Source organism: Nelumbo lutea, chromosome 7 (genome assembly GCF_056320005.1).
Source record: "Nelumbo lutea isolate HS-2025 chromosome 7, American lotus-T2T, whole genome shotgun sequence".
NCBI classification, from domain to species: domain Eukaryota; kingdom Viridiplantae; phylum Streptophyta; class Magnoliopsida; order Proteales; family Nelumbonaceae; genus Nelumbo; species Nelumbo lutea.
Window position 1 is genome coordinate 56,976,185 of NC_142690.1, and position 27,464 is coordinate 57,003,648.

The 27,464-nt window shown below is 34.8% G+C and overlaps 1 protein-coding gene across 1 annotated transcript; it reads left to right on the forward strand.

Moving 5' to 3' along the window:
• Positions 1–12,588: 12,588 nt before the first annotated feature.
• Positions 12,589–24,345, forward strand: RH36 (RNA helicase 36). Its single transcript, XM_088955517.1, has 6 exons — positions 12,589–13,432; positions 13,538–13,860; positions 15,512–15,715; positions 15,802–15,883; positions 16,110–16,208; positions 23,760–24,345. The coding sequence occupies exons 1-6, from the start codon at positions 12,824–12,826 to the stop codon at positions 23,925–23,927; spliced, it is 1,485 nt and encodes a 494-aa protein (XP_088811643.1). The 5' UTR covers positions 12,589–12,823; the 3' UTR covers positions 23,928–24,345.
• Positions 24,346–27,464: the final 3,119 nt, after the last annotated feature.

Consider the following 27,464-nt stretch of genomic DNA (forward strand, 5'->3'; position numbering starts at 1 on the left):
TTACCAGTTTTGGATGATTAATATTAGAAATTGTAACATAGACAAACATGCTGGGTTGCGCCAGAGTAAAGGCAAGAGGGTTGGTCCCTTTGAAGATACAGAAGGTGGATTCTCATGTTTTGGAATGGGGCGTATGAATCAACCACTTATGTTCCATAACTATACCTTCTTGCAAACTGTTGGAAAGAGAATTTTCTTAGATGGAGTTTCTTTGGAACCTATGACTTGGATGCTGATTTTGGTAAAGGAGTAATATGTAACATTTCTCACTACTTTGTATCATGGGTAAAAGAAGTTTAGAGAGGATCGAAGTTGTTTTTTCATCACTTTTTGAGGACATCAGATAAATACCCATCACTAATGCTCACCCTGAAATCTAGTACTGTTGGTGGAAAATTTGGCTATGGTACCAGAGGAATGATCATATTGATTATATTGATTATATAATTTGTATGGTGTTATTTAGTTAGTTGAGAGTTTAAATTTCTTTTGGTTTGTTATGATATTGCATCTTACAATTTCACCATACTAGGTTTTGCAAGGAGAACTCAAACAACAAAAGGTTGACCAGAAGTATGAAGGATTTCTCAGAGTTCGTTGCTGGGCACGATCTCCGAGATTTTCCTCTCTACAATAGGCAATTCACATGGTCTAACTTGCAAGAAAGCGATTTGCAGCAGACCATTGGTCGGTCATTTTGCAAAATGAGTTTTTGAAAAAAGGGAAGTCCCCTTTCAGAATGGAGAAGGTGTTGATTTTTCACAAAGATTTTCACAAAAGGTGACATCTTGGTGGGAGGAATGCAGGGTAGAAGGTTGGGCTGGTTTCCAATTTCCAGGAAAAATCACATTTCTAAATTGAAGGTTGGACAGAGAGATATGGAGAATCAAGAGGAAATTGTAGAGAACTTCTTGAAGCATCTAAATGGGCGAGATCTCTGCCTTCGTTTCCAACCATTCTTCCATCATCCTCAGCAGAGTCATCTAAATTGGCGACGATCCAGAACAGCTTCTGATGTTTGCAACGATGTCTTGGTACGTACCGTTCATCACAGTTGAAACATTAACCTTTTTCCCTCCGCTCCTTGGCTTCGGCGAGAGTCAGCCTCTGGATCTTTGGCGGTGTACGCTTCTTTCCTTCCATGAAGTTATTTAGTAGGGGTGCGGATGATCGAATTGGTGGTCGGCTTCTAGGTAGCTCAGCTTGCATGGCTCTCCTGCGAACATTCCACTCCTCCTCCAGTAAAGATTGCTTAACGTTCAAGGTTTTGGTTTAACGATTTCTTTTGATTAGGTTGGATCAATGAAAAAATTCTCATATTTGTTAGTCTAAAATATTTTATATTATAAGTTTTATTTTTAAAGTAAATCTTTTTAAACTGACCAAACCGAAAAAATGACCCAACAACTATAACTCAAGTTGTTCGGTTTTCACTAACGGCCAGTCAGCTTCGGGTGACCAACTCCCCAACCTGACCAAATTGATTTGGTTGGCCAAACAACCTACAACCAAACAGAACCAAACCATTAGCACTCATAATTTCAGATAAATTAATAATTTAATATATTTCTAATAAGTAATAATAGTTTAATCTCTCATAATTATTGAAAAATTATTGTGAAAATACACAATTAATAAAAATATATTGATAATGAAAATACAATAATAACAAAAATACAATAAATACTAAAAAATATACTAAATTAGTCAATAAATAGTGTAAATCTCAAACAATAGTTTAATCTCTAATAAATATTAATAAAAAAATAATAACAAGAATACAATAAATACAATAAGTACAATAAATTAAACTTAAAAAGTTAAACAATAGTAGTTTAATATCCAATAATTATTGAAAACATATTTATCACAAAAAATTAATTAATTAATTAAAATAAAACAAATATTAATTTTAGTATATATTAATACATAATAAATAAAGATTATGATTTTAAAATTATTATGAATAAATGTTATTTTTTTGAAAGTTATTTTCTAGAATTGTTAATTAATATAAGAGAAAATAGTTATTTACAATATTATTGAGTTATTTAAATAATCTCATTATTTAAACTTGAAAATATTAATTATTTATTGAATTTAATAATCCATAAAATTATAATTCACACTATTATTACATAATTTCGTTATTAATTTTGTAAAATATTAAAGTACTATTAATTTGATTATTATATTATAATTATTTTTCTAGTTTTAAGAAAAATTTAAAATTTATTACATAATTTCATTATTTCAATTGTTTAAAATATAGTTATGTTATATTTCGTTAGTTAAAATATTTAGTTATTTATATTTTTTATTATTTTAGTTTTATTTCTATTAAATTTATTACATAATATTAAATATTTATTTTTAGGACATTTAGTTTTTTAAGTATTTAAATAATATTTCCTTTTTATTGTTAAATTTTTATTATTTTAATAACATTTAAATTGAATAATCTGGAAAACCTTTATTTATATTATTAGTACATAATTCCGTGATGTATTTTATTAATTTTTACATTATTATTTATTTATTTAAATAATATTATTTAAATTTTAAATTATTAATTACTTATTGAATTTAATAATCCATAAAATTATAATGTATACTATTATTACATAATTTCTTTATTAATTTTGTAAAATATTAAATTGAATATTATGTTATAATTAATTTTCTACTTTTTAGAATTTTTAAAATTTATTACATAATTTTGTTATTTTAACTATTTAAAATCTAGTTATGCTAAATATTTTGTTATTTGCAATATTTAGGTATTGAAATATTTAAACAATATATAAAATATTTAAATTTTTTTTTTATATATTTGAATTTTATTTATTTTAAAGTTATTGCATAATATTAAATATTTTGTTATATAATTATTTAGATATTTTAATGTTTTTATTTAAGATAATTAGTTACTGAAATATTTAAATGATATTTTATTTTTTAATGTTAAATTTTATTATTTGAATAACTTTTAAATTGAATAATCTAGAAAATCATAATTTATATTGTTAGTACATAATTTCATAATTTTGTAAAAATACAAAATTATTAATAATTTGACTATTATTAAATCTATTATAGCTATTTTTTGTTTTTAATAAATATTTGTGTTATTATATAAATTCATTAGAATATTTAAATAATTATTAAATTTTTTAATTCAAACTTTCTTTAGATAGATATAGATAAAAGGTAAAATATAAAAGTATTAATAAGACTATTAGTAAATATATTATAATTATTTTTTTGTGTTTTTAATAAATATTTTAATGTTATTATATAATTTTGTTAGAAATTTAAATAATTTTTAATTTTTTTAATTCAAACTTTCTTTAGATAGGTATAGATAAAAAGTAAGGGAGAGGATAAATAGGAATTAGAGATAATTTAGGAGAAAGTGGAGAATAGTGGGGGAGGGAAAAACTTTAGTTGTTCTGGGCCAACAGCCTATGCTATTGAGAGAATTTCTGGAAATGCCATGTTACCATGAGAATGGGTAAATTAGTAATTGCATTTTAATTTATTTTGACTAAAAACCAAAGCATGGTTGTGAATATGTGAACTACCTAGAACGTGCCCAGCCCAGAGACGATCTCAACAGCCTATGCTATTGGGCCCCAATAACCAAAGTTAACCCATAGGGGAGGTAGCTTGGGAGAAATTTTAGGAGAGGATATTATTTAGGTTATTGGGAACGTGTGGGGGAGAGAGAGAGAAAGAGAGAGAGATTTTAGGTAATTTTTTATGGGAAGGAAGAGCATCTCATTGGTTGTTTCAAAAATGGCATGGAATAAAAAATCAAAAAAAAAGGAGAAAATTATTGTGGAATTCAATGTGTTTTTGCAAAAAATCTATAGTAAATAACAACACGTTGTGGAATCCAATGTTTCAAAACTAGACCATACCAAATGGTTGAACAAAAAAAAAAACCAGGAATTGGTCACCTTTTCACCCCCATAATCGTTTTTTGGCCAAAAATCATTGATTTGGTTAGCAAACCATTGACCCGGGCGGTCGAATTGTCAAATTGTCGACCTGGACAATGGTTTTTAGTAATTTTTACTTTTTTTGTCGGAACGGGCCATTTATTCGGTTCGAACAATTGGACCATTCGACTTAAGAACCAAACCCAAAACAATTCCCTGTCTAGTTTGGTTTCAAAAACCTTGGTGGAATCATAGCTTGCTGGTTTGCATGCACTCCATTCTTGTGTTGTCTTCATATCTATACTACTTTAAAAACCACGGATGGCTTCAAGAATTTTTCTGCAATTTTCTAAGGACAAAATATACCACTCTATATTTAAATTTATTGATAAAAAATAAGGGCAAAGAGGGTAATCAGTGCTTGATATTAAATGAGTTGAAAATATGTAATTTTAAGATATTCAATGCATTCAATTATCTCTCATTAAATCCAACATTTAAGTTATTAAATTGCATTCATATTCATTGAATCGTATATTTAAGTCATTTTTGTTTCTTCTCATCATTAAGTTATATTAATTAAATCCATACTTAATAAACTAATAATTTCAATAACATAAAAGCTTACACATTTAAAATCTACCTAGCAAAAATAATATTTTCATTTACATGCTGGTAAGGAATTAAGTCGTTTTGGGTTAAATGGGTTAAGTCATGTTCCCATGATTAAATAATAAAATGAAAAAATAGAAATTAAAAAATTAGAAACATTTTTAACATACATATTAAACAATAATAAGTATAATAAATAAGAAATGTTTTTATTAATGATGGAAGTGGAATGTAAAATTTAAAATCAATTAGAAATAAAAATATTTTCCTATTCTCTCTCATTAAATCCTATATTTAAGATATATTTTTCTCATCATTAAATTATAGTAATTAAATCTATAATATTAATTTTAATAGTATAAAAATAAATATTTTGAAAAGTAATTTGAAAACAAAACCATTTTCTTCCCTCCTGGTGGTGGGCAAACAGTTCGACCATTTGGGGTCAAATGTATTAATAAATAATACCATAATGTCATAATAAAAAATTAAAATAAATAACTATAAAATGTAAGAAGTATTTTTATTAATGATGAAAATGGAATGCCAAATTCAAAATCTACCTAGAAATGAAATGATGCCATAGTCAAATAATAAATTTTTAATAATAAAAAATACAAAGAATCACAAAAAAAAAGATAGAGAAAATTTTGGGCACATATCTAATGTTATATATTTATAAAAAAATAAAATATTGGGTACATCTTTAATATTATGCATTCATTATATTGAACAAAAATAAGTTTTATACATAAGAAATAAATTTTATCAATGGTAAAAATGTAATACAAAATTTAATGCCAATCTATAAATCAAACTAATTTTCTTTTAGATGGTGGGTTAGTGGTTTTAGTCAAATGATACTATAGACAAACAAAAATTAAGTGTGATAAGTAAAAAATATTTTATATAATGTAAATAAAATATATAATTTAAAGGAAAACTTATAATCAAAGCCGGTTGTACATTTTAAATTAGGTTGCAAGTTTGTCTAAAAATCAACAAAACTTTGACAACCAGCTCTACATTTCAAATTATGAAAACCCTTGCCACATCATCAGAGGCTTATGTTGTTGTTGCCAACATGGGACTCTTAGTCCATGTTAGACACAACAAAAAGCATATATTGAAAATAGGTTTTCAATTCCTCTACCACTCTCTCTATCTCTCAATCTCCCTCCCTTCTCTCTCACTCTCACAATCATCTCTTGATCTCCCATTCCCTCCATCTCTCCAACTCTCTCAGCTTTAGTCTGTAACCAAATCATCTCCTCTCTCTCTCTCTCTCTCTCTCTCTCTCTCTCTCTTTATATAGATATAGATATATATATATATATATATATATATATATATATATATATATATATATCGTTCTCTCTCAATCTCTCTCATTTTCCCCCTCACTCTCCCTCTCCGTCAATCTCCTTCCTCAATCTCTATCGTTTTTCAATCAGTGCAAATTTCATAGCCAAGAGTTTCTTGTGTTTTTTTTTATCAAATTGGTGTAATGATTTTTGAACCATACCAAGTTGGTCTTATGTTCTTTTTATATGATCTAATTAATATCATATAAGTGTGTAAGAAAATAAAAAAAGAGAGAGGGAGCGAGAGAGAAACTGAGGGAAAATGATAAAAATTATGGGAGAATGAGAGATCAGTTGAGAAAGAGAATGAGAGAGATTGAGGGAGAATGATAAGTAGAGAGAGAGATTGAGGAATAATGATAGGTAGAGAGAGAGAATGAGAGATTGAGGGAGAGTGATAGGTAGAGAGAGAAAATGAGAGAAATTGATATAGAGAGTAGATAAAGATGACTCTGAGAGTGAGAGTGTGTGTGTAGGGAGAGAGAGAGAGAGAGAGAGAGAGAGACTAAAAACCTTTTTTTTTTTCCAATCACCCAACATTAAAGGGGCAATTTTGGTATAAGTTTTTATTGTATCCAACATGGATTAAGAGTCTCATATTGGCAATAGCCACATAAGCCTCCGATGACATGGCGAGGATTTTTGTAATTTGAAATGTAGAGCCGATTGTCAAAGTTTAGTTGGTTTATGGACCAACTTGCAGCCTAATGTTAAATGTACAATTGACTCCGACTATAATTTTCCCTAATTTAAAATTAATCGAAAAGCAAAGATATTTTTTTATCTAGATGGTGGGTCAACAATCTAACTTTTCAAAGAAACCCATTGTGTCATAATTGAATAATAAATATTCAAAAAAAGATAGAACACCAAAAATGAAAATGCATAGAATTTTGTCGAAAACATTTGAAGACATTTTTTATGTTATATATTCATCATATTAAATAAAAATAATTGTCAAAATAAAAGTTATTTTTATTTATGATCAAAATGCAATACAAAATTTAAGTTTATTTTAATCATATTGTTACTTTTGTTAATTTTCAACTTCTCATATGTATCGGCTGATGCAGGCCGATACGTGTCAATACTTTGAACCTTGAGCTATTCCCATTCCGTCCAGGGAGGAAGAGCTATTCCCATGGTTTAGAAACCTAACCTAAAAGGGTTCTTCACTATTAAAGCGACATGCAATCTTTTCAAGAAGGATTTAACTCTAGATAATATGGCCATGAGACTGAGAAAGATTTGGAAGCTTAGATGCCCCCAAAGATCCACTACTTCATATATCTAGTTTTGAAGGGTAAGATCCTAATGGGGTCTAATGAGTGATGGTAATTGCCCTTTTTAGTGGGAAGTGGAAGACATTAATCACCTATTCCTCCTATGTGAGGAATAGCACAACATTTGGTTAAATTTAAACAATATTGTTCCAATGCCTCAACAAAATGAACTCACCAACTAGTGGGTCAATATTGCAACATCAGGAGGGGAAATAAGCCAAAACCACATATTGGGAATGGTGGGGGTCACTATTTGACATATAGGAGAGAAGAAACGAGAAAATCTTTAAAAGTAACTATATCCCAAATCATGGATGAGTAGCAGTGGAAGCTATCGATGAGTGTGGAGACTGGAGAGTATATAAAAACTAGTCATCTATACATGGTTGAGAGTCATCCAGAAAACTCGAAATTTCTCATCAAATGGATTCACCGTGAAATAGGAGAAGTGAAGATTAACTTTGACGCTTCGTAGAGGATTGATGGTAAAACTGCAATTGGAGTCATTATGAGAGATGTATTTGGGAGGACAAAATGGGTTAGCTATACAAAGATATTGGTGTATGTTCAATGAATGGAGTGGAGGCTTGGGTGGCTCTAGAAGCCCAAAGTGACAATTTGGTCCCTAAATTTTAAAATGTGACAATTTAATATCTAAACTTTTAAAATATAACAATCAAGTACTCAAACTTTCAAAATGTGACAATCCAATATATGCCATTAATTAATCCATTAATCGGCCGTTAAGTGACATTTGAAAAGTTAAAAATGCCCTTCAAATGTCATCTAGTTCTCTTTATCATCCATCCAAACATTGACAATAAAATGAACAGTCCCAAATTCTAGATTCTTCTAAATAGTCATCAACTTTTTTTGAATAGAAGAGGCTGAGATTTGGGATTGTTCAGTTTTTTTGTCAATGTTTGTATGGTTGTTAAAGAGAATTAGATAGCATTCGAAAGGTATTTTTGACTTTTCAAATATCACTTAACGGCTGATTAACGGCATGGTTAACGACATGTACTGAATTGTCACATTTTGAAAGTTTGGGTACTGAATTGTCGCATTTTAAAGTTCGGGGACCAAATTGTCACTCAAACCAAAGCATAGGATATTGATTAAGAATTTTCCCTTTTTTGATGAAAATTAAAAGCCCCAAGGGGATAGCACATCCCAAGAATTAGCAAAACAAATTAGAGAGAGATTTGAGGGGAGGCTACATGGATTCAAATTAAGAAAATCCAAACTATTCTCCAAAGCTAGATGAGTGAAGAGGTCCGTCGCTAGATTTGCTTTCCGATAGACATGCTGGTATGAAATCTTCAGATTGAACTAGTCCACAAGTTCAAAAACAACTTGAAATTAAACTCCTTAATCGCCATGACAGCATGGTGCTTCGCTGAAGGCAGGAGACGACCAACTTTGAGTATGTGATGATGAAGCAACTGAACAATTGCCTCTCATGCATGAGGCATTGAAATTTATTTTAATGAATCCCTCCTTAGGACATTTCTAGAGAACGTATTTCCAAGACGTGCTTAGGATTTTACTTTACTTCCTCGTTATGTTGTTCCAGAATTCAGAACAACGCGCAAAGGCTCTGACACCCTGTCGATTATTACATGGGGGGGTGTAAGGGTGTCAATGGTATTCGAAAATCCGATTTTAAATTTGAGATTCAACAATGAATTGGATTCAGATAATTCGAATATCTAATCGGTCAAATTTGGATATTCTATTCATACTGAATAGGTAATCAGATTTGAATTAGGATACTTTCTGATTTGATTTGATAAATATTCGAATTCAACCGATTATTTAATTCTTATATATAATATATAAAATATTTAAATGTTTAATATAATTTATATATATAATAATTAAATTATATGAATAATTTATATATTTATATACTTTATATAAATAACATATTTATTTTATATATTTATTAATTACAAAAAATAATTAATTAATCAAATCGAATCAAATATACAAATATTTAATCAGATTCGAATTCGAATATTAATTTTCAAAATCCTTCGGATATCGAATTTTCTAATCTGATTCGAATTCAAATATTGTTTGATTCTATTTGAATTTGATCCGTTTGCACCCCTAATGGAGAGGTTTTGAAGTGTTACCAAAGGTTTTTTTATTCATGTTTTTCCAAATAACCCATAGAATAAAGGCATTCTTTTCGAGAGCTTGATTCTTAATGCAAACTTGGTACCCATTTAAGCTACACCACCATTCCCAAACACTAGATTCTGAAGTAGTGGGACTTTTAATCTCTGAGGGAACCAACCGCAATATTTGTTTAACAATCTCATACCTTCCAAATAGGCCGACTTAGATGTCAAGCATGGTTTTCAAAATCAGATTCGGTCGGACGGTCGGACTGGAAACATCGGGAACTAGTCAGGTGACTAATTCCATTTTACTTCAGAACCGTTATTTTGCCAAAAAGTGCTGATTTGGTCAGCAAACTATTGACCCAGGTGGTCAAATCGTTTGAACCGTCCAATGATTTTAGATGCTTTTTTAAATTTTTTATTTTTTATCAGAATAAACCATCCATTCGTTTCGAAAGGTCAAATCGTTCGACCCAAAAACCGAACCCCTGACCAATATGTTGTCCGATTCGATTTTAAAAACCTTGACGTAAAGTTACCGCTAGGACTGAGCCTCCAAATCACTTTGTCTTTAACCGAATTAGCTTGGATGAAGATAGTTTTAATCGAGCGCCATACTTGAGTGGGGACTAGAAGCGGATGGTGCCCTCTTTCCAGCACCCCCTTTCATGGTCACTAACATCAGCAACTCTCAAGTTAGAGTTCTAAACATCATTCCTTCGACTTGTTTTATACAATGGGCTTTCATTGGCCCAATTGTCTTTCCAAAAGCTGATATCCTCCCCATTCTCAACTATCCAACCAGTTCCCTTTTTTAACAAATCCCTAGCTGAAAGGACACCTCTCCAGGCCCAAGAAATGCTTTTCTTGGCCTTAACATTCTAAAAATCCTCAATTTTCAAATATTTATCCTTTACAATTATTACCCACAAATTGTTTTGCACATAATGAATTTTCCAGCTTATTTTAGCCAAACTAGCTTCATTCCTCCATTGCAAGTTTCTAAGGCCCATATCACCCCCATTTTTTGGGTGTACAAACTCTTCTCCAATTGATGAGGTGCATTGGCTTCTTACACTTTGAATTGGTCCACAATAACTATTTCTTAATCCTATTAACATCATCAATAACATTACTAGGAATTTTGAAAGATCTCATAATGAACTGAGGCATTGCACTTATGGTTGAGCTGATCAAAGTTAGCCTACCAGCAAGCGAAAGGGAGTTTATTCCAACTTGAAAGCTTTGAAATGATTTTCTCATTTAAAATTTTAAAAGATTCCTTTGTGACCCTGCCATTAGTCACAGGGGCCCCCAGATATTGGGAGGGAATACTACGGATTCTAGATAGAATTTTTCAGAGTTTAGAAGGAATATTCTTGAAGAAGCAGACCACTGAATTTGCATAATTTGGAGATTGCTCGAAAACCCTTGCAAAACTAGAAAGAATCCCTTTGATTTTAATACAGGCCGAAATGGTTGATTTAGAGAAAATGAGACAATCATCTGCAAATTGAAGTATAGGGATAGAGGGACTTACCTTATAAATTTTATAGCCTATGGGGTTGCCCAACTCTTCTCACTCTCTAATCAGCTTCCTAGTGAGAGCCTATGTTAGTATTCTAAGATCGCATTTGGCATTCCTTATTTTTTGGATAAATTAATACCTTGTATTTCAGGGATGATGAAAAATAGGTACCTTGAACTTTTAAAAATAGACACATGAGTCCATCCATTAGTATTCCGTCAGTTAAACATCACATAATGTCAAAATACCCTTTTCATGTATTTTTGAGATCATTCTCATGTAACCAAACCTCCTGACAATCACGTTCTCACATTGATAATAAATAACATATTCAAATTTTCTTATGATGGCATTCATTGGTAATGATTTTACATTGTAGAATTATCTAAAAAATACACACAGAAGGTATTTTTGACATTATGTAATATTTAACTGATGGAATACTAACAGATGGACCTAAATGTTTATTTTTGAAAGTTCAAGATTCTCAAGTGTTGCAATTGAAAGTTGAGTACCTATCTATCACCACCCAAAGAGATAAGTCCTTAAAGTAGGCAATGTCAGCATAAAGGCGTGACTAGGGCGTAAACGGATTGAATTTGAATCGGATGAGGCAATACTTGAATTTGAATTGAATTAGAAAATCCGATATCCGACGGATATTGAAAATTAATATCCACATTCGAATCCGATTAAATATTCGAATATTAGATTCAATTCGAATTTGATTAATTAATTATTTTAGATAATTAATAAATATATAAAATAAATATTTTATTGATATAAAGTATATAGATATATATAAACTATTTATATAACTTAATTATTATACACAAATTATATAAATTATTTTATATATTATATATAAAAATTAAATAATCGATTGAATTCAGATATTTATCAAATCGAATCAAGTCATATCCGAAATCGAATTTGATTAACTATTCGATAAAAAATAAAATATCCGAATTCAACCGATTAGATATCAAAATTATCCGAATTCAATTCGATTATGTCAAATATCAAATTCAAAATTAGATTTTCGAATACGGTTGACACCCCTAAGTGTGCTGAATTCCTCATGGCCTCAAAGCTGGATACCATGTTTTGTTCGCATGCCTTTTTGCTTTCTGAAGGTATCTCCTACCCACACAGTCTTCCCACAACCTAGACACTGTAGGTGAGTATTAGACCTGTTCATGGGCTGGGCTGGGCCAGGCTTTTACTCATCGTTAATGGAAATACGCTAGGCCCGAGTCCGAGCCCGGCCCGACCAACAGGCCTATAACTTGGGCCCGAGCCCGTTCCTGATAAAAAGCCCGAAGCCTGACCTAATAAAAAAATTACAATTTTCCCTATTCAAATTAGAGTTAAAAAGTCAGATTTTTTTTCCTATTTAAATGAACAATGGGCCTACGAGATGGTTTTTTTTCCCTTTCTTTTACATTTTAAACACAGTTTTACATTCTTAAATAAAAAAAATTTATTCAAATGGACATAATCACATAACCCATTTTAAGTCTAATTTTAGGTCGGTCTGATCCAGTCTATTTTGACAAAACCCAAGCCCAGTTCGAATTTATTGCGGGCCAGGCTTTTTGGCTTGAATTTAAGCCTGCGAACCTATAAGCATATTCAAGCCCGTCTGGGGGCCGGGCCGGCCCGTCGGGCCACCCGGCCCATGAACAGGTCCAGTGAACATTGTAAATGTCACTCTTCTCATCAATGCAGAGTTGTTCCAACTACACGGCGGTAGTGTCCTGTGGGCAGGGATTTGTGAAAAAGCTTGTACTTTGTAGGTCTCCTTCTATCGTTAATCGTTTTAAAACCCTACACACTCTTTCATCGTCTCTCTTCGAGCCTTGGGACTTAGGTTTATCAAACGATCAATTCTTTAAAGTTGCCGGCAAACTATCATCAACAGGAAACCCTCGAGGATTTTCCAAAATTTCAACAAAGAATGGTTGAAGAAGCAGGGACGGAAGCTCTAGTTGATGAAGATTTCCCTCTTTTCTCCCGAAATTTCACTCCCAAATCCTCTAAACAACAACCCTCTTCTGTCACCGAAAACCCTCAACTTCATTCTCACAAACTAGAGAAATCAACAAATCCCCAAAGCACTTCCTGCAGTTTCTCCGATCTGGGTCTTGCCGAATGGGCTGTTCAGACCTGCAAGGAGCTCGGGATGAAGAAACCGACTCCAGTTCAACAACACTGCATTCCTCGAATTCTCGCTGGGGAGGATGTTCTGGGTTTAGCACAGACTGGTAGTGGAAAGACGGCAGCTTTTGCATTGCCGATACTGCATCGGCTTGGAGAGGATCCGTATGGCGTGTTTGCATTGGTGCTGACGCCGACGAGGGAGCTGGCGTACCAGTTAGCCGAGCAATTCAGAGCTCTTGGGTCGTGCTTGCACCTCCGTTGTTCTGTGGTAGTTGGTGGAATGGACATGCTTAATCAGGCGCAGAAGCTGATGCAGCGGCCACATGTCGTGATTGCGACGCCGGGGAGGATTAAAGTCCTGCTTGAGGAGAATTCGGATCTTCCTGCAGTGTTCTCCAAGACCAAGGTAATAAATTGTTCTTAACTTTCTTTGCTTTCTTCAGCAGTTAATAGTTCATTGAAGGTATTATAGAAATCTTTGAATGTTTGCTTCTATTTTGATTTTCCTCAGTTTCTAGTTTTGGACGAGGCAGATAGAGTTTTGGATGTCGGTTTTGAAGAAGATTTGAAAGTGGTATTCCAATGCTTGCCCAAAGCTCGGCAGACGCTCCTGTTTTCTGCAACAATGACTAGCAACTTAGAAACATTACTGGAGGTTTCTGCAAATAAGGCATATTTTTATGAGGCATATGAGGGTTTTAAGACGGTTGAATCTCTCAAACAACAGTACTTATTTATGCCCAAAAATGTGAAAGATGTTTATCTCCTGCACATTTTGTCAAAAATGGAGGAGATAGGTATCCGTTCCGCCATCATATTTGTTTCCACCTGCAGGTACTACTAATCTTTTATAGTTTAATATTAATATTAATGCTAGTGCTAGTTTCTGCTGCTGTTGCTGTTGTTGTCATTGTTTAAACATTTTGTTCTACCATTTATTTTGTCTAAATCATGTCTTAATGCTTATAATGATAAATCTTATTTGTGGCTCTTGATATGATTGAATATCACACCTAGGTTTTTCCGCCTTCGCCTTCCATTCTGTGGGCCATTATTTTACTCTTTTGGAGGATAAGTTGGTCCTTGGCAAGAACTCTAACTTCATGCATTAGTGATGTACTTTCATGTTTATACCCATTGACCTGTTGTTAAATGATGTGAACAAGTTCACCACGAAGACATGGAATAAGATAATCTCTATATACATGAGAACATACAAACTGCTTCTATGATTATTGGCTTCATGCCATGCAATCTTAGTATCCCAAAAAACAAAGGACTCTAGACAACACTTAATCTGCAGAATTTGTACTCATACTTTCCATAACAATGTCTTCAATGATCTTACTCAAATTGGAGTAGATTACCACTTCCTAATGTTATGCTTTTTTCCAGATGAAACAATTCAGAATGGTTTTTCAGCCTGTATGTATTCTGATTTTTGAAAACTCTCCCATTTAATTCTTGGAGATATAATTTGCAGTTTTCAGCTTCTTTATCTACTAGTAACAGTTTTTCTGTTGGTTCTGGAAATTGCAAGAAAGACAGAAACCTGAAATGTACCACCTGTGTATTGGTAACTGTAAAAAAGGGAAAATTTTATAGTATGTCTAGTTTAGAAAGAAAAAGGAAGCTGTAAACAGAAATAGGAAGTGCAGTATCATGACACCAGTATGACTTGTGTGTATGTGTGAGAGGGGAGGTTCCTTTATTATGTCAAGAAAGTGGTTGCCATCATTTAAGGGCCGTTACCCAATATTGGTCTCCCATCTGTCCAGTATCTAGGGATGGATTGGATACAGATGATAACCTTGGCATTTTCTTGCATGAAGTGACTGCTCCCAGACCCAAACCTGCATACTCACATTTGTCAGCCCAAGATATTACTATTTGCTTGGTGCAATGACCCCTTATGTCACCATATATAAAGTAATCACACCTCGCAAATTTCAGATGATGTATTGGATGCTTGGGATGCATGTTATATTCTTTAATATTAACTTCATGTTATCATGCCAATGACCCAGTAGTCAAGATGGTCACTTGGTGTCACTCCAAGAGAGGAAACTTGTGAGCAATCCTGTGGAACTGCAGGCTCTCTCTGGCATGACCAATAGGCCTCATGTGCACGCTGTTCTGTCCCCAACCAAATTCCTATAATTTGTACTGACCCAACTATCTTAATACCAAAAATAGGTCACCATAAATCCTGCTGCCGGGCTGACTTTTAGATTGAATAATTGAATGGACACAATTCTGGAATTTGCTCAGTGGTTGAGGCAGAATAAAGACACAATAAAATAGGCAGTATAATTGGTGAAAATAGAAGAATCTATTTGCTCAAAACATCTATTTTTGCCTTTTTTTTTGTGATAAACAGGATTGCAGTTAATTTGGTCAGGGCAATAAAAATTAGTGATAGAGTTTTAAATTGTGAAATAGTTTTAATGATAAATTTCAATTCATCATTATAATGTGTAACCAGGAGTTGTCACCTACTGAGTTTATTATTGGAAGAGCTTGAAAAGACAGCTTCAACTTTGCATTCATTCAAGTCGCAGTCTCTAAGGCTTGCTGCACTACATAAATTCAAGTCTGGTCAGGTTCCTATTTTGCTGGCAACAGATGTAGCTAGCCGTGGTTTGGACATTCCAACAGTTGATCTTGTTATCAACTATGATATTCCAAGGTTTTATCTTCTAATGGGCCCTTTTTTTAGTTAAAAAATTCTTTGTAAAGATGATTCTGTGATAGAACTTGTTCTTTTTACTACAGGTATCCACAGGACTACATTCATCGTGTGGGACGTACTGCAAGAGCTGGCAGAGGTGGGCTAGCTGTAAGCTTTGTTACTCAGGTTTGTAGAAAGAAGATGCCTGATTATATCTTTTGATGCATCCGAACATGGGAGAAGTTCCTTTTAGTATTTTTTTAGGCATTGTAAAATATGAAGAGCATTATAAGAATAAAGAGTTATATACATTAGGGGGAAGTAAAATGGTACTTCATAGTAGTATTTGTGGATATGGATGTACTGATATTTGTATAATTAGTATCTCACTTTTGAGACCTCTAATTTGCAGAGCGACATAGAACTTATTCATGAAATAGAGGCCGTCATTGGTAAACAACTGGAGCTGTTTGAATGTAAAGAGAATGAAGTGCTTGCTAATATCACAGAGGTAAGATCTTTACTGGATGGTAGCTAAAATATTTTCTGGAGAGTTGTTAGGTGATATTGATAAATCTCGGTCTGACTTGATTCTCTCTCTCGATCTCTTGATGAATCATGTTTTCATTAATTGTGTAACATCAAGAATATATAGGTACAGCCCATTTATGGTAAGTAAATATGCAATGAGAAAAATATAACTTGATACATATAAACAAACTTAAAAACGTACACCAAATCAGTGATTTAAAAGGTGCGCCTAGGCGCACAGGCGAGGTGCATTTTAGGGTATGTGCCTCACCCAAGTCCTAGGTGCACCCCTTTCAAAAGGCACACGCCTGATTCGGTGATTTAAAAGGCATGCCTAGGCACAACCCTTTCAAAAGGCGCATGCCTGGTGCCCTAGGTGTGTGCTTGATGTGCCTTGCACCTCAGCCCAGGCATGCACCTTTTGAAAATTTCACGCTTATTTGCTGCTTTTGAACCTAGCGGCTGGGCTGGGGGCTTTGCCCCTAGACTCCCATGCCACACCCCTCAAGGTAACGAGAACCCCTTATTTGCTAATGTTGTTCATTCATTCATTCATTGTAATAAAATATTTTCTTAAAAGGCAATTAAAGTTACAAAATCATTATTTATGGTGTGAAAACTAAGAATTTAAGACTCTAACACGGACTTGTTTGAGCTTGCCTCGAGGGGTGTGGTACAAAGGCGACCCAGAATAAAAATGCAATATGATTTGCATCACATTAGCTACTTGAAGTAATGCAATTAAGAAAAAAAGAAATTGTGGGTTTTACATGCTTAAAAAATGCTTTATATGTTTGCTTTTATTTTTAAAATTTCACTTGAATATGCTTTACATGTTATGTTTATGTATTTAATTTTAGATAATAAGTTTTTAAAACATTTATTTTAAAATTTAAGTTTATATTTTTTATTAACATTATGCTTATTTTTTTTATTAACATTATGCTTATTTTTTTTTAATTTTTTTTGCTTATTTTGTTTTTAAAATTTTGGCTTTTTTTTTGAATTTTCTGACATTTTTTTTATTTTTTAGCGTTTTTTTGGTATTTTTGTACCTTTCTTCAAAAAGGCACGTGCCTCATCTTGTGCCTTGCACCTCAGGCGCAAATTGGCCCTTGCGCTTTTAAAACACTGCACCAAATACCAATAAAAAAGCCTTAAGGAAACACATAAACAAGAAAAAAATGATAGAAGAATGCATAAACTATAAACAAATTAAAAGAAAAATGCCATTCTCCTTGCAAAAAAAGAGGATCATAAATTAAATTTGATTGTTGCTTCACTCTGTTGAAGCCCATATGTATTGATAATTTGATATCCAGGAGTGCTTTGTAGCCACAATCTTCTGAAAACCAAGCCCCATGGTCAAGGCCTTTAATATGTAAGTATCCATAAATTAAATTCCTCTAATATGTCCGGCTGTTAGCATATCTATCGTTGAGCTTGGGAACACCAACTGATCGAAGATAGATTGAGTAAATAACCCTGAATTATATAGACAAAGGGACAATGCAGGAATAAATTATTTTCTGACTCATTTGATTTTAGCAAAGCACAAAATTGGTGGTCCGAATCTCCATTCCTTTCCTAATTGGATAGCCCCTGGCGAGGTATTTTCCCAGTGCAAGTATCTACTCTATAAAAGCAACTTTAGAGAGGAAGTCTGATGCTAAGCACCCAAAGGATTACAGATCTATTAGTTTAGTGACTAGTATTTATAAAATTCTAGTATCTAGCTGAAGTCTTGCCATTGAGAATTACAGTACTTCCTTATATAATCAGCCCATTTCAAGGGTCCTTTTTACAAGGCAGACAAATAACTGACCAAATTTTGATATCCAATGAATGCATGGAAGAGATGAGGAGATCTAGGTGGGAAGGTTTTGTTTGTAAATTGGATATGTAGAAAGCCTATGACTTGGCGGTCCTTCCTAGAAGAGGTGATGAGAATGTATGGTTTTGGGGAGAGGGTGCAATTGGGTGATTTGCTGCCTTTTCTCTTGTCACTATTCTGTTTTGGTTAATAGAGTGGTTAAGGGTTTCTTTCCAGCTTGTAGAGGCTTAAGGCAAGGTGACCCTCTTTTACCTTTCCTTTTCACTTTGGTAGCTGATATGCTTAGTAGATTAATCCTTAAAGCAGATAGGGAAGATGAGATAAGGGGTTGGAGAGTAGGGCAGTAAGCAGAAACAATGTTCCGGTTACCCACCTTTCAGTCTGCAGATGATAACATAATATCTTGGGGAGTGGGGAGAGATATTAGGAAGGTAAGTGAATTAAAGGAATTGATAAAAAAAAGTTCAAATTGATATCTTATTTGAAATCAACTTTGAAAAGAGTTGCATTGCGGGAATCAATATGGAGGAGTGTGAGATCTGTAAACCTGTTTCTCAAGGTAGGTTGGGGATCAGAAAGGTGAAGTTGTTTAACTTGGCACTTTTGGGGAGATGGTTCTGGAGATTTTTTAATGAACCACTCAACCATAGGAATTATGGAGAAGGTTAATTGCTGAAAAATATGGTTTCAGCAACAATGGATGGGATGCAGGTGGCTCACTTTGTCTCATGGGTGCAGTATTTGGAAAGGCATGTACAGGGTATACCCCCATTTCATCAAAGGTATTTCTTATAAAATTGAAAATGGAAGCAGGTTGAGGTTTTGGGTCGACCCATGGTGTGGTGACATTCCATTAAAAGAAAGGTTCCTTTGTTTATTATGGCCGAAGATATTCAGGCTTCTGTTGCTGATTGCTTTGTACAGGAGGGCAACAGAATAGTTGGTCTCCTGCTTTCAGGAGAAATTTCAATGATTGGGAGTTGGACCAAGTGGTAGAACCCCTTTCTTTGTTTAGGAACCAGCACCCAAACTTGAGGACTCTAGATGCTGGAAGTGGGCAAATTCTGGTAGCTTCTCAGTTAGGTCCTGCTATTTGGGTCTCCTTGTAGATGTTCAGCAGCTGTTTCCCTTCAAGGCCATATGAAGAGTATCAGCTCCCTTAAAAGTCATTTTTTTCTTGGGTGGTTACCAAGGAGAAGTGCCTCACCAAAGAGATGTTGCTGAGAAGAGGTTTTACCTTACCAGACTTGCTTTGTAAGGCAATTAATCTAAGCTGTTGCTGGCTGGAGCCAGTCTCTTCCTTGTCATATGGGTGGAAAATCCCAGGCATGTCTTAAAAAAGGAAAGCAAGTATGGTCTGTTATTCCCTGTGCAATTGGGTCTTTATGGATTGATAGGAACAATTGAGTCTTTGAGCAAAAAGCTAAGTCTGAGACTGGGGTTATCAACTTTATAGTGGAAGAGCTTAAGCGCTGGTTGATCTCGTCTGATGTATTTAAAGATGAGGTTTTTTTTATACCTTTTTGAGGGTAGACTTATTTATTTATTTATTATTTTTTTCGGGGGGGGGGGAAGTCCTAATACTGGTTATACTTGTACAACTTCTCATTGTACAGGACCTTATACTTATGATACTAATACAATTCTACCACCTCTTGGCCTTTAATCTATTTAGGTCTTCTCCTAGATGCCAACCCTAAGGAGAGTAGATTTTGGAAAGAATTATATCTCTTTGGGAGGCAGGGTTACCTTTGATAAAATCCACGCTAACTAACTAACCTACTGGTTTATTTTCTGTCAGTGTTTAGGATCCCAACTAGGGAAGCCAAAAAGATAGAGAAAGTGATGAGGGATTTTCTTTAGGAGCCAGAGAGGGTAAAAAGACCTTTTAATTAAGTGGGAGTTAGTGTGCAGAAGGGGGGTGGTTTGAGTCTTGGGAATGTGGTTAATAAGAATGTTACACTTTTAGGGAAATGGCTATGGAGATGGCCTTTGGAGAGGAGTGATTGTGGCATGAGATGGTGGCAAGCATTCGTGGTATTTCTGAGAGTGGTTGGGATGTTGGTGTATAATGTTAGGCTACGTTGTAAGTACCTTGGAAGGCTATTCATGGTATTCTTCCTTAATTTCTCCACGTCACCAAGTGTGATGTGCGCTTAGGAAATTCTGTTTGCTTCTAGGAGGATGTTTGGGTTTGTAATGTTGCCCTTAAGGATCTTTATCCCTCTTTGTATTCTATTTCTTTGTATAAAAAGGATTGTATCTTGCTTATTAAAAAAAGGGTTGCATTTTCATTCCTCACAGTTGTTTCTCCTACAGGTTTGAATTGGGATTTTGGTTATTGCAGAGGGTTGAGGGATGAGAAGTCTGCTTCAGTGGCTGGGCTTTTGTTTACTCTTGGTAATGTTTATTTGGAGCCCCCTAAGCCAGACAGAATATTTGGTTCCCCCGCCCTAAAGGTTTCTTTTCTTGTGGCTCCCTTTTTAAGTCCCTTTGTCAGCCCCTAAATCCTCAATGTTTCCCTATTAAGGAGGTGTGGAGTAGGCCTATCCCCCCTAAAATCAATGCATTCTGTTGGGAAGTGTCCTATAGGAAAGTAAACACCTTGGAAATGTTACAAAAGAGAAGACCGTTTCTTTGTATCTCCCTGAACTGGTGTATACTTTGCAAATCTAATGGAGATGATTGCTACCACTTACTACTCTCTTGCCCTTTTGTTGCAACTATTTGGGATTGGTTCTTTTATTTGTTTGGATGCAGGTGGAATCTGCCAACGGAGGTAAAACTTTTATTTTACTCCTCAACCTTTGTTTGGCCCAAGAAAAGAGGAAGCGTAATGTGGTGGTGTACAAGAGCAGTGGTGATTTGGACCCTTTGGGAAGAAGAAATGCAAGAATCTTCTCATAGAAGGAGAGAAGTAGAGGGGAAGTTTGGAACTGTGTAATGACAAGGGTAATATATTGGCTATAGACTTTGGGCACTTTCACCAATTCTCATTTGATGATATTTGGAGGAAATGGTCGGTGGTGGCTGGTGGCAAGCAACTCCTCTAAAAAGGACAGGTGAAACTTTAATGGGAGTTGTCAAGGCAACCCATGCTCCTCTAGAATTGGAGGGGTTCTTAGAATTAAGGATGGCATTTTTTTTTACCTTATTCTTGGGTCTTGTTGGAGTAGGAGATTCAATAAGGGCTGAATTACTCCCTGCAGTACAAGGAATCCAAATTGCAAATGAGCTAAGAGTAGAAAATTTGGTTATTGAAGGTGATTCTAACTTTTAAGGTGGTGGTGGTGAGATGGCTGATGGACCCTGAGTCTCTCTCTTGGTTCTACAGGAATGAAATCAATAAGTTCAAGTGGTTAACAAGAAACATGAATGTGAGATTACAATGGGTGGGGATATCAGCTAATACTGTCTGATTACTTAGACAAGCAAGGGGCGGAAAGGGATAAGCTGTATTGGGCTCAATTGTGATTTGTTTTCTTCAGTTGTGATTTATTTTTCTGTCTCTTTATTTTCCTATTTAGGAGAGGTTGCAGCTCACACCTCTCAAAGAGCTGTTTATAATGCTTGATTCTATTGATATTAATAAATTCCTATTTTAACTATAAAAAAAGCAACTTTGTAGGGCATAAGTAATTCTAGGAACTCTTTGTAAATAAAGCTTGGGATTTTTGCATCCTAAATAATGATTTGACTGAGAGGATCCTACTTCAATTTTTATTAGTAAGTGTAAACTTTATTAATGATGATAAAAGAATGAGTTGCAAGTTGATATGTCAAGCATGAGCATCCCTCAATCTATGCTATCATCTGCCTCCTAACTGTTTGCATAACTTGTTCTTACAACCCCCCCTGAACAATTTGATCCCTAGCTTGGGCAAAGCATCCGCCAAGAAGTTAGCTGCTCTTGGAACATAAGATGTGTTGTTGAAAGCTGAAATAGGTGTAGTACTGCAAAGGCTGAAAATGGCCGTGGCACTTGGAAACTTATTGATGGAAGAGCTAGGTTCAATAGGCCAAGGTGATTTGTTGAAAGCTGGATGGTACTACAAGAGCTGAATATGGCCAAAGCGCTTAACCTGGAAAACTTTTATTGATGAAGGGAGGTTGATGGTGGGATGGATGAAGAACAACATGGAGGGGACATAGAACTAAAGATGTGTAATGAGGGAGACTAGACAACTAGCAAATGGTTTGGCCAATGGTCTAGCTGAAGGATCAACAGGGCAGAACTGTATTGTGCTTAGTTGTAATCTGGTTTGTTTAAAACAAAGTAAATGGATTACGGGTGTGGACACCCTGCTCTTAAGGGGTACTGAGTACATTATAAATATCTAATTCTTTTACTACATATTAATTAACTCTTTCAGTTATCCATATAAAAGAATAAATTGCTGGCCAGTTTCTTGCTAAGCTTTGGATTTCCTTCATAATGTATCCATCGTGCCACAATTCATCACCGTAAAAAATGGGATGGAAAAGTTTCTCCAATCTAGATGGAGTGCGTTTTTTCTTTGATTCAGAAGATAGTTTGATCTGTTATGATCAAGATTACCAGGGGAGGAAAAGAGGAAGAAGGTTTAAGGGAAGGTAGTGTGTTAAAAGGAGGATCTATGAGGGTAGTTGAAAGGGTTGAGGGAACTCTGGAGTTTGTTTGCAACCAGGAGGATGTTGGTAAAGTTGAAGAGAGTAGTGCGGCAGGATAGTGGGAGGACATTTCAAAAACTAAAGTGGTTGTTGGCAGGTTGGGAGTCAATCTGGGTCGGAAAAAGGAGTGTGATTTCAGATGGCTACACGGGTGAATTAGTGCCGAAGAAAGATTGAGCTGCAAATAATTTCCAAATAGTGCATGTTACAAAAATCTACTAGAAAAAGGGAAGGAAAAGTGGGAAGTGGGAACAAAATTCAGGTTCTGATCAAACATCAAAGAGACAGTTGAGGTTTGGAAGAAAAGAAACCTGATGAGGCTATTCTAGTCACCAAAAGGGAGGTTTTGTAGAAATCTGAGAGTTTTGCTGCTAGAGATGTCAAAGTTGGCAAGAATTTAGGTTTGTTCTTTTGGGGGAGGTGTGGAGTTTGCTAAAATGTACATTTGAATTTTGAAAGGAGTAACGACTGATGAGGAGAGGCTAAAGAAGTTCGTAATAGGGGAAGGAGAAGAGGCATGGAATGAGGAAGAAGACGATCAGGAAGAAGCTTTTTGAAGTAGAAGATTAATTGTTGGGGAGAAAATGAACCAAATTTTTCTTAGCAGAAAATGAACCATGACTAAAATCATAAAACCAAACCTTTTATATAAACAAGTTAAAAAAGTTTAGGTTTGGGGGGGTGGGGGCAAAACCCCTCATGGGATATTTATATGCTTGGAATTCCACTATACTCGCAATGTCCATTTTTTTATGGGTGTAGTTCTAACTTCATATTACAAGTTTTGTCTTATTGATTCACACATCGTAGTTTCATGACCTATTATTTATATTTGATTGCATTTTTGCTTCTCTTCATCCTAACTAAACGTTCCCAAGGTTTAGTTTGAATTGTTCAAGGACAGACGCAATTGCAACTGCAACTTGTTAGCATACTTAACAGTACAATCTACCTGTTGTAAAACTTTGTCTTAACCTATTTTAAATAAAATTCTTTTTTACTGATAAAAAACATATTTAACAGTACAAAATACCACGCATTTTGCAGGTGTACAAAGCAAGACGTGTTGCAACAATGAAGATGATGGATGATGGGTTTGAGGAGCAGGAAAAAGCACGTAAAGCTCAAAAGCTGAAGACATTAGCTGAGAAAGGGTTATTGAAGAAAAGGAATAGGAAGAGAAAAAGGGGAAAATCTGCCAAAAGAAAGGAGTAAAAATTGGAAATTCCAGGATTAAATGAATTGCAAGATCAAGGATATTGAATGAAGAGGTAAATTTTAACCTATGAAAGAGCTTATGGGACCGCCTATAGGAGGTGAAGTTAAGCTCTGAGCCGAAGTTAACAGGAGCTATAGGATGAAAATCCTTTCGTATAGAAAGAAGTCTTCAATGCAAGACACCAAATCTATGGCAACTGTAAAGTAATGGTGAACCCTAGGCCATGATTGGATTTTTTTTTGGGGGGGTTGTGGCTTTGTTGGAGGGACCATGTATTTGATTCGTTGATTCTTCATGCATAAGTCTGCTGATTGTCTGCAGTCAATCAGATTATTAAGCTATTGATAAATATCTGTACATCTTGAACTGGACATGGTCCCTATGGAGATTGAAGATCAGATAATTTGACTCTAAGACAGCAGAGTTGAGACAAGTTTATTTCACATGGACCTCTAATTGGATCGGGTGTGGGTTGAATTGAACTACAATCGACCCATCCAACCATCAACCCTTTTTACCACCTCTCTGCTTATAGCCTAAATGGGTGCGATCCACTTCACTCACACTTAACCTAAATGGGTGGGGATGGATTACGTGGATTGGGTCATAAATTGGAATTGGTACCTTCACAATAGCACTATTGATAATTTGATGCATCCTGTATAATCTCAGCCGGCAAATTACTTGCTATCCAAACGGTTGGTGGCAAACTGAAATTTGAAGCACAGCCGTAGTAATGGGTAAGCCGAAGTAAGGTTCATTTACTAAAACACTCCCAATAATTTCATGTATTTATTAAAGGGTCAAAGACTTAAACCCCCATCGACTTCTCTCAAATACTGAAACTTTCATTCTTTCAAATTGGATTAAAACCTCCCTTGTTTGGTGTCGTCATCAGACAAATAGCTCCCCCTCCAATAACCATCCATTCAGATCATTTTTACATGACCATAAGTGCCATTGAAACTTTAAAGAGAAACCCACTTTTACCCCTTTTGTGATCCTTTGCCATTACTCTTATTTGCTTGTGAAATTTTCAAACTGCACGGAACAGAATGAAAAACCAAAGAACGCCATTAGTGGAACAAAAGCCGAGTAGCCAACCGAACAAAAAAAAAAAATCAGATCCTGACTTCGATCCTTGTTACCATACTCGAATCTCTGATTTCTCTTTGATGTTCTTTTTATCTTTTTCATTTGAATTTCTATGTTCTTGACGTATTCAGATACAAACCTGATGACTAACTAAAAAAAATCAGTTCCCTTGAGTCCTGGTCAAAGATGGAAGCCACTGGTCGTGTCTTGGCTGACCAATGAAGCTTGACCTGATGGATGTCGATTGACGATGTAACAAGCCCAAGCATAACAGATGATCGACGACCATTGGTAGTAGTAGACTTATGTTGGGAACTTCATGATGGTAATTTGGTGAACCTGGTGAAGGTTGATTTGATGGCAGTGAGCACCTTAACAGCAAAGTTTGAAAGTGGTGCCTGTGAACATCAGTTGACTCAGGTCTGTATCAGTGGAAATTTGGAGAGTACCATTGGTGGTCTGTTGCAGCCTTGCAGGTAGGGTAGCGGTAGAGCAATCGAAAGATGATATATTAAGGTTTAGTTGCCTTGAATGGTTTTTGTGAGGTTGTGTTTTAATTTATGGGTATATTTCACTTTTTCAACTCGTTTGTTACATATAACGGTTGATGTATTTTTAGGGGGAGGTCTTGGTTCAAGTTAAAAAAAAAAAGGGAGGTTTCAGTATTTACATGAAATTTTAAGGGAGGCTTGAGTTTTTTACCCTTTATTAAAGGGATTCTAGCGGATAAAGGGCAACTTTTGATATAATGACCAGAACAGTTTGCCTCTAACCTACAGTTTATGTTTTATTAAAATACCTCTATATTTTGCAATCAATTTATCTATTGACCTTTCATTAGATGGCAGGGGAAAATGATGGTTTTGACCCTATTGTCCATTTGAATAAATTTAATCAAAAGATAATAAAAATAATGATCATTTTTGGCCCTTAATAAAAATGACTATCATTTTTTTGTCCATTTCAATAAACAATCATGATACCATGTTCTTGAACATTTTCTACTCAATGTAGGTGATCATGCTATTATTTTCTTAGTGAGGTTTTTTTTTTTTTTTTGGTAAAATTAGTGAAAGGTTAATTAAGTAAATAGGTTGTAAACTATAGAGGTGTATTGGTAAAGAAAAATTATAAAGTATTTTTAAGTAAATCCATGAAACTATTGTGTGTATTGGTAAAATAAAACTATGGGTTAGGTTTAAGTAAATCCATAAAACTATGGGGGCCGTCCTAATAAATGACCCCTAAATAAATAGAGTCTGGGTCTCCTGCCTTTGAGAACTCTGCCCACGTTTATTGCAGCCACACATGGAGAACATCTCATCCTCTACATAGTATTATGCAGGGGTAGGGGTGAGCATTCGTTTTTTTTGGTTCAAAACCAAACCGAAAAAACCAAAATTCTAAAAACCGATTTAGTTATATGATAAATTGAACCGAAACCAAAATATTTGAAAACCGAAAAAACCAAACCAATTTTTTTCGGTTATTTCAGCTAGAACCGAAATATTTTTGTTTTGTGGTGAACTGGAGCTTGGAGCCTCAAGCCTGGAGCTAGAGGAAGATGCATTGATGCAGCAACAACCAGAGTAAGTCTTCTGTCGACAGCAGAACCTGGAGCCTGGAGCCTGGAGCAAATCAGTCTGGCGCCTGACGATGAAGATGGAGAACCGAAGAAGAACGATACAATAATTCACCACTGGAAGACCAGAAGAGTGCAACGAAAGTCGGAAGTCTGAGTCTGCGGTAGTTGGAAGTCTGCCTGAGTGCAGACTACAGAGTGCTTGGGGCTGGGACTGGGAGGACTCTTGACTCCGGAGTCTGGTCTCTGTCTCTGCTCTAGACTTATGGAGTCTAGAACTGGAACTCTAGAAGTGCCAAAGCGTAGCGGGCTGTGCACTGTGGAACTGGAACTCTGGAAGCGCCAAAGCGTAGCAGACTGTGCACTATGGAATTGGAACTCAAGAAGCGTCGAAGCATAGTGGACTGTACACTTGGAACAGACGACGAATAGTGGAAGGATCTGAAGGAAGATGAAGAGTTTTCCTATTTTGAGTGTTTTCCACTTTTCGTGTGTAATACACAAATTAGTCAAACTTTTACTTTATTACTCATTATGATTATGGGTTGGAAATTGGAATTGGATGTTCGTGTTCAATCTTCGATGTATAAAGTATAATTATTAATTGATTAATTAAATATTAATATAAATTATAAATTATAATATAAATAATATTAAAAAATATAATTATAAAACTAAATCGGTTTTTTCAGTTAACCGATTTAACAAATATGTTAACCGAAAATGAAACCCAAAATATACAAAAACCGAATCTGACCGAAAAATCGATTAGACCAAACCGATAAAACCTGATGGTGCGTGATCTGACTACTCCTAGTTGGAAGGCATCCGAACTCCAATTGGGCGGCGAGCTAGA

Excerpts from the sequence above, each read along its gene's own strand:
- RH36 (XM_088955517.1), top strand. The coding sequence starts at position 12,824 with ATGGTTGAAGAAGCAGGGACGGAAGCTCTAGTTGATGAAGATTTCCCT. Across the intron at positions 15,716-15,801 it reads ATCAACTATGATATTCCAAG|GTATCCACAGGACTACATTC; the intron begins GTTTTATCTTCT and ends TTTTTACTACAG. Across the intron at positions 15,884-16,109 it reads CTGTAAGCTTTGTTACTCAG|AGCGACATAGAACTTATTCA; the intron begins GTTTGTAGAAAG and ends TCTAATTTGCAG.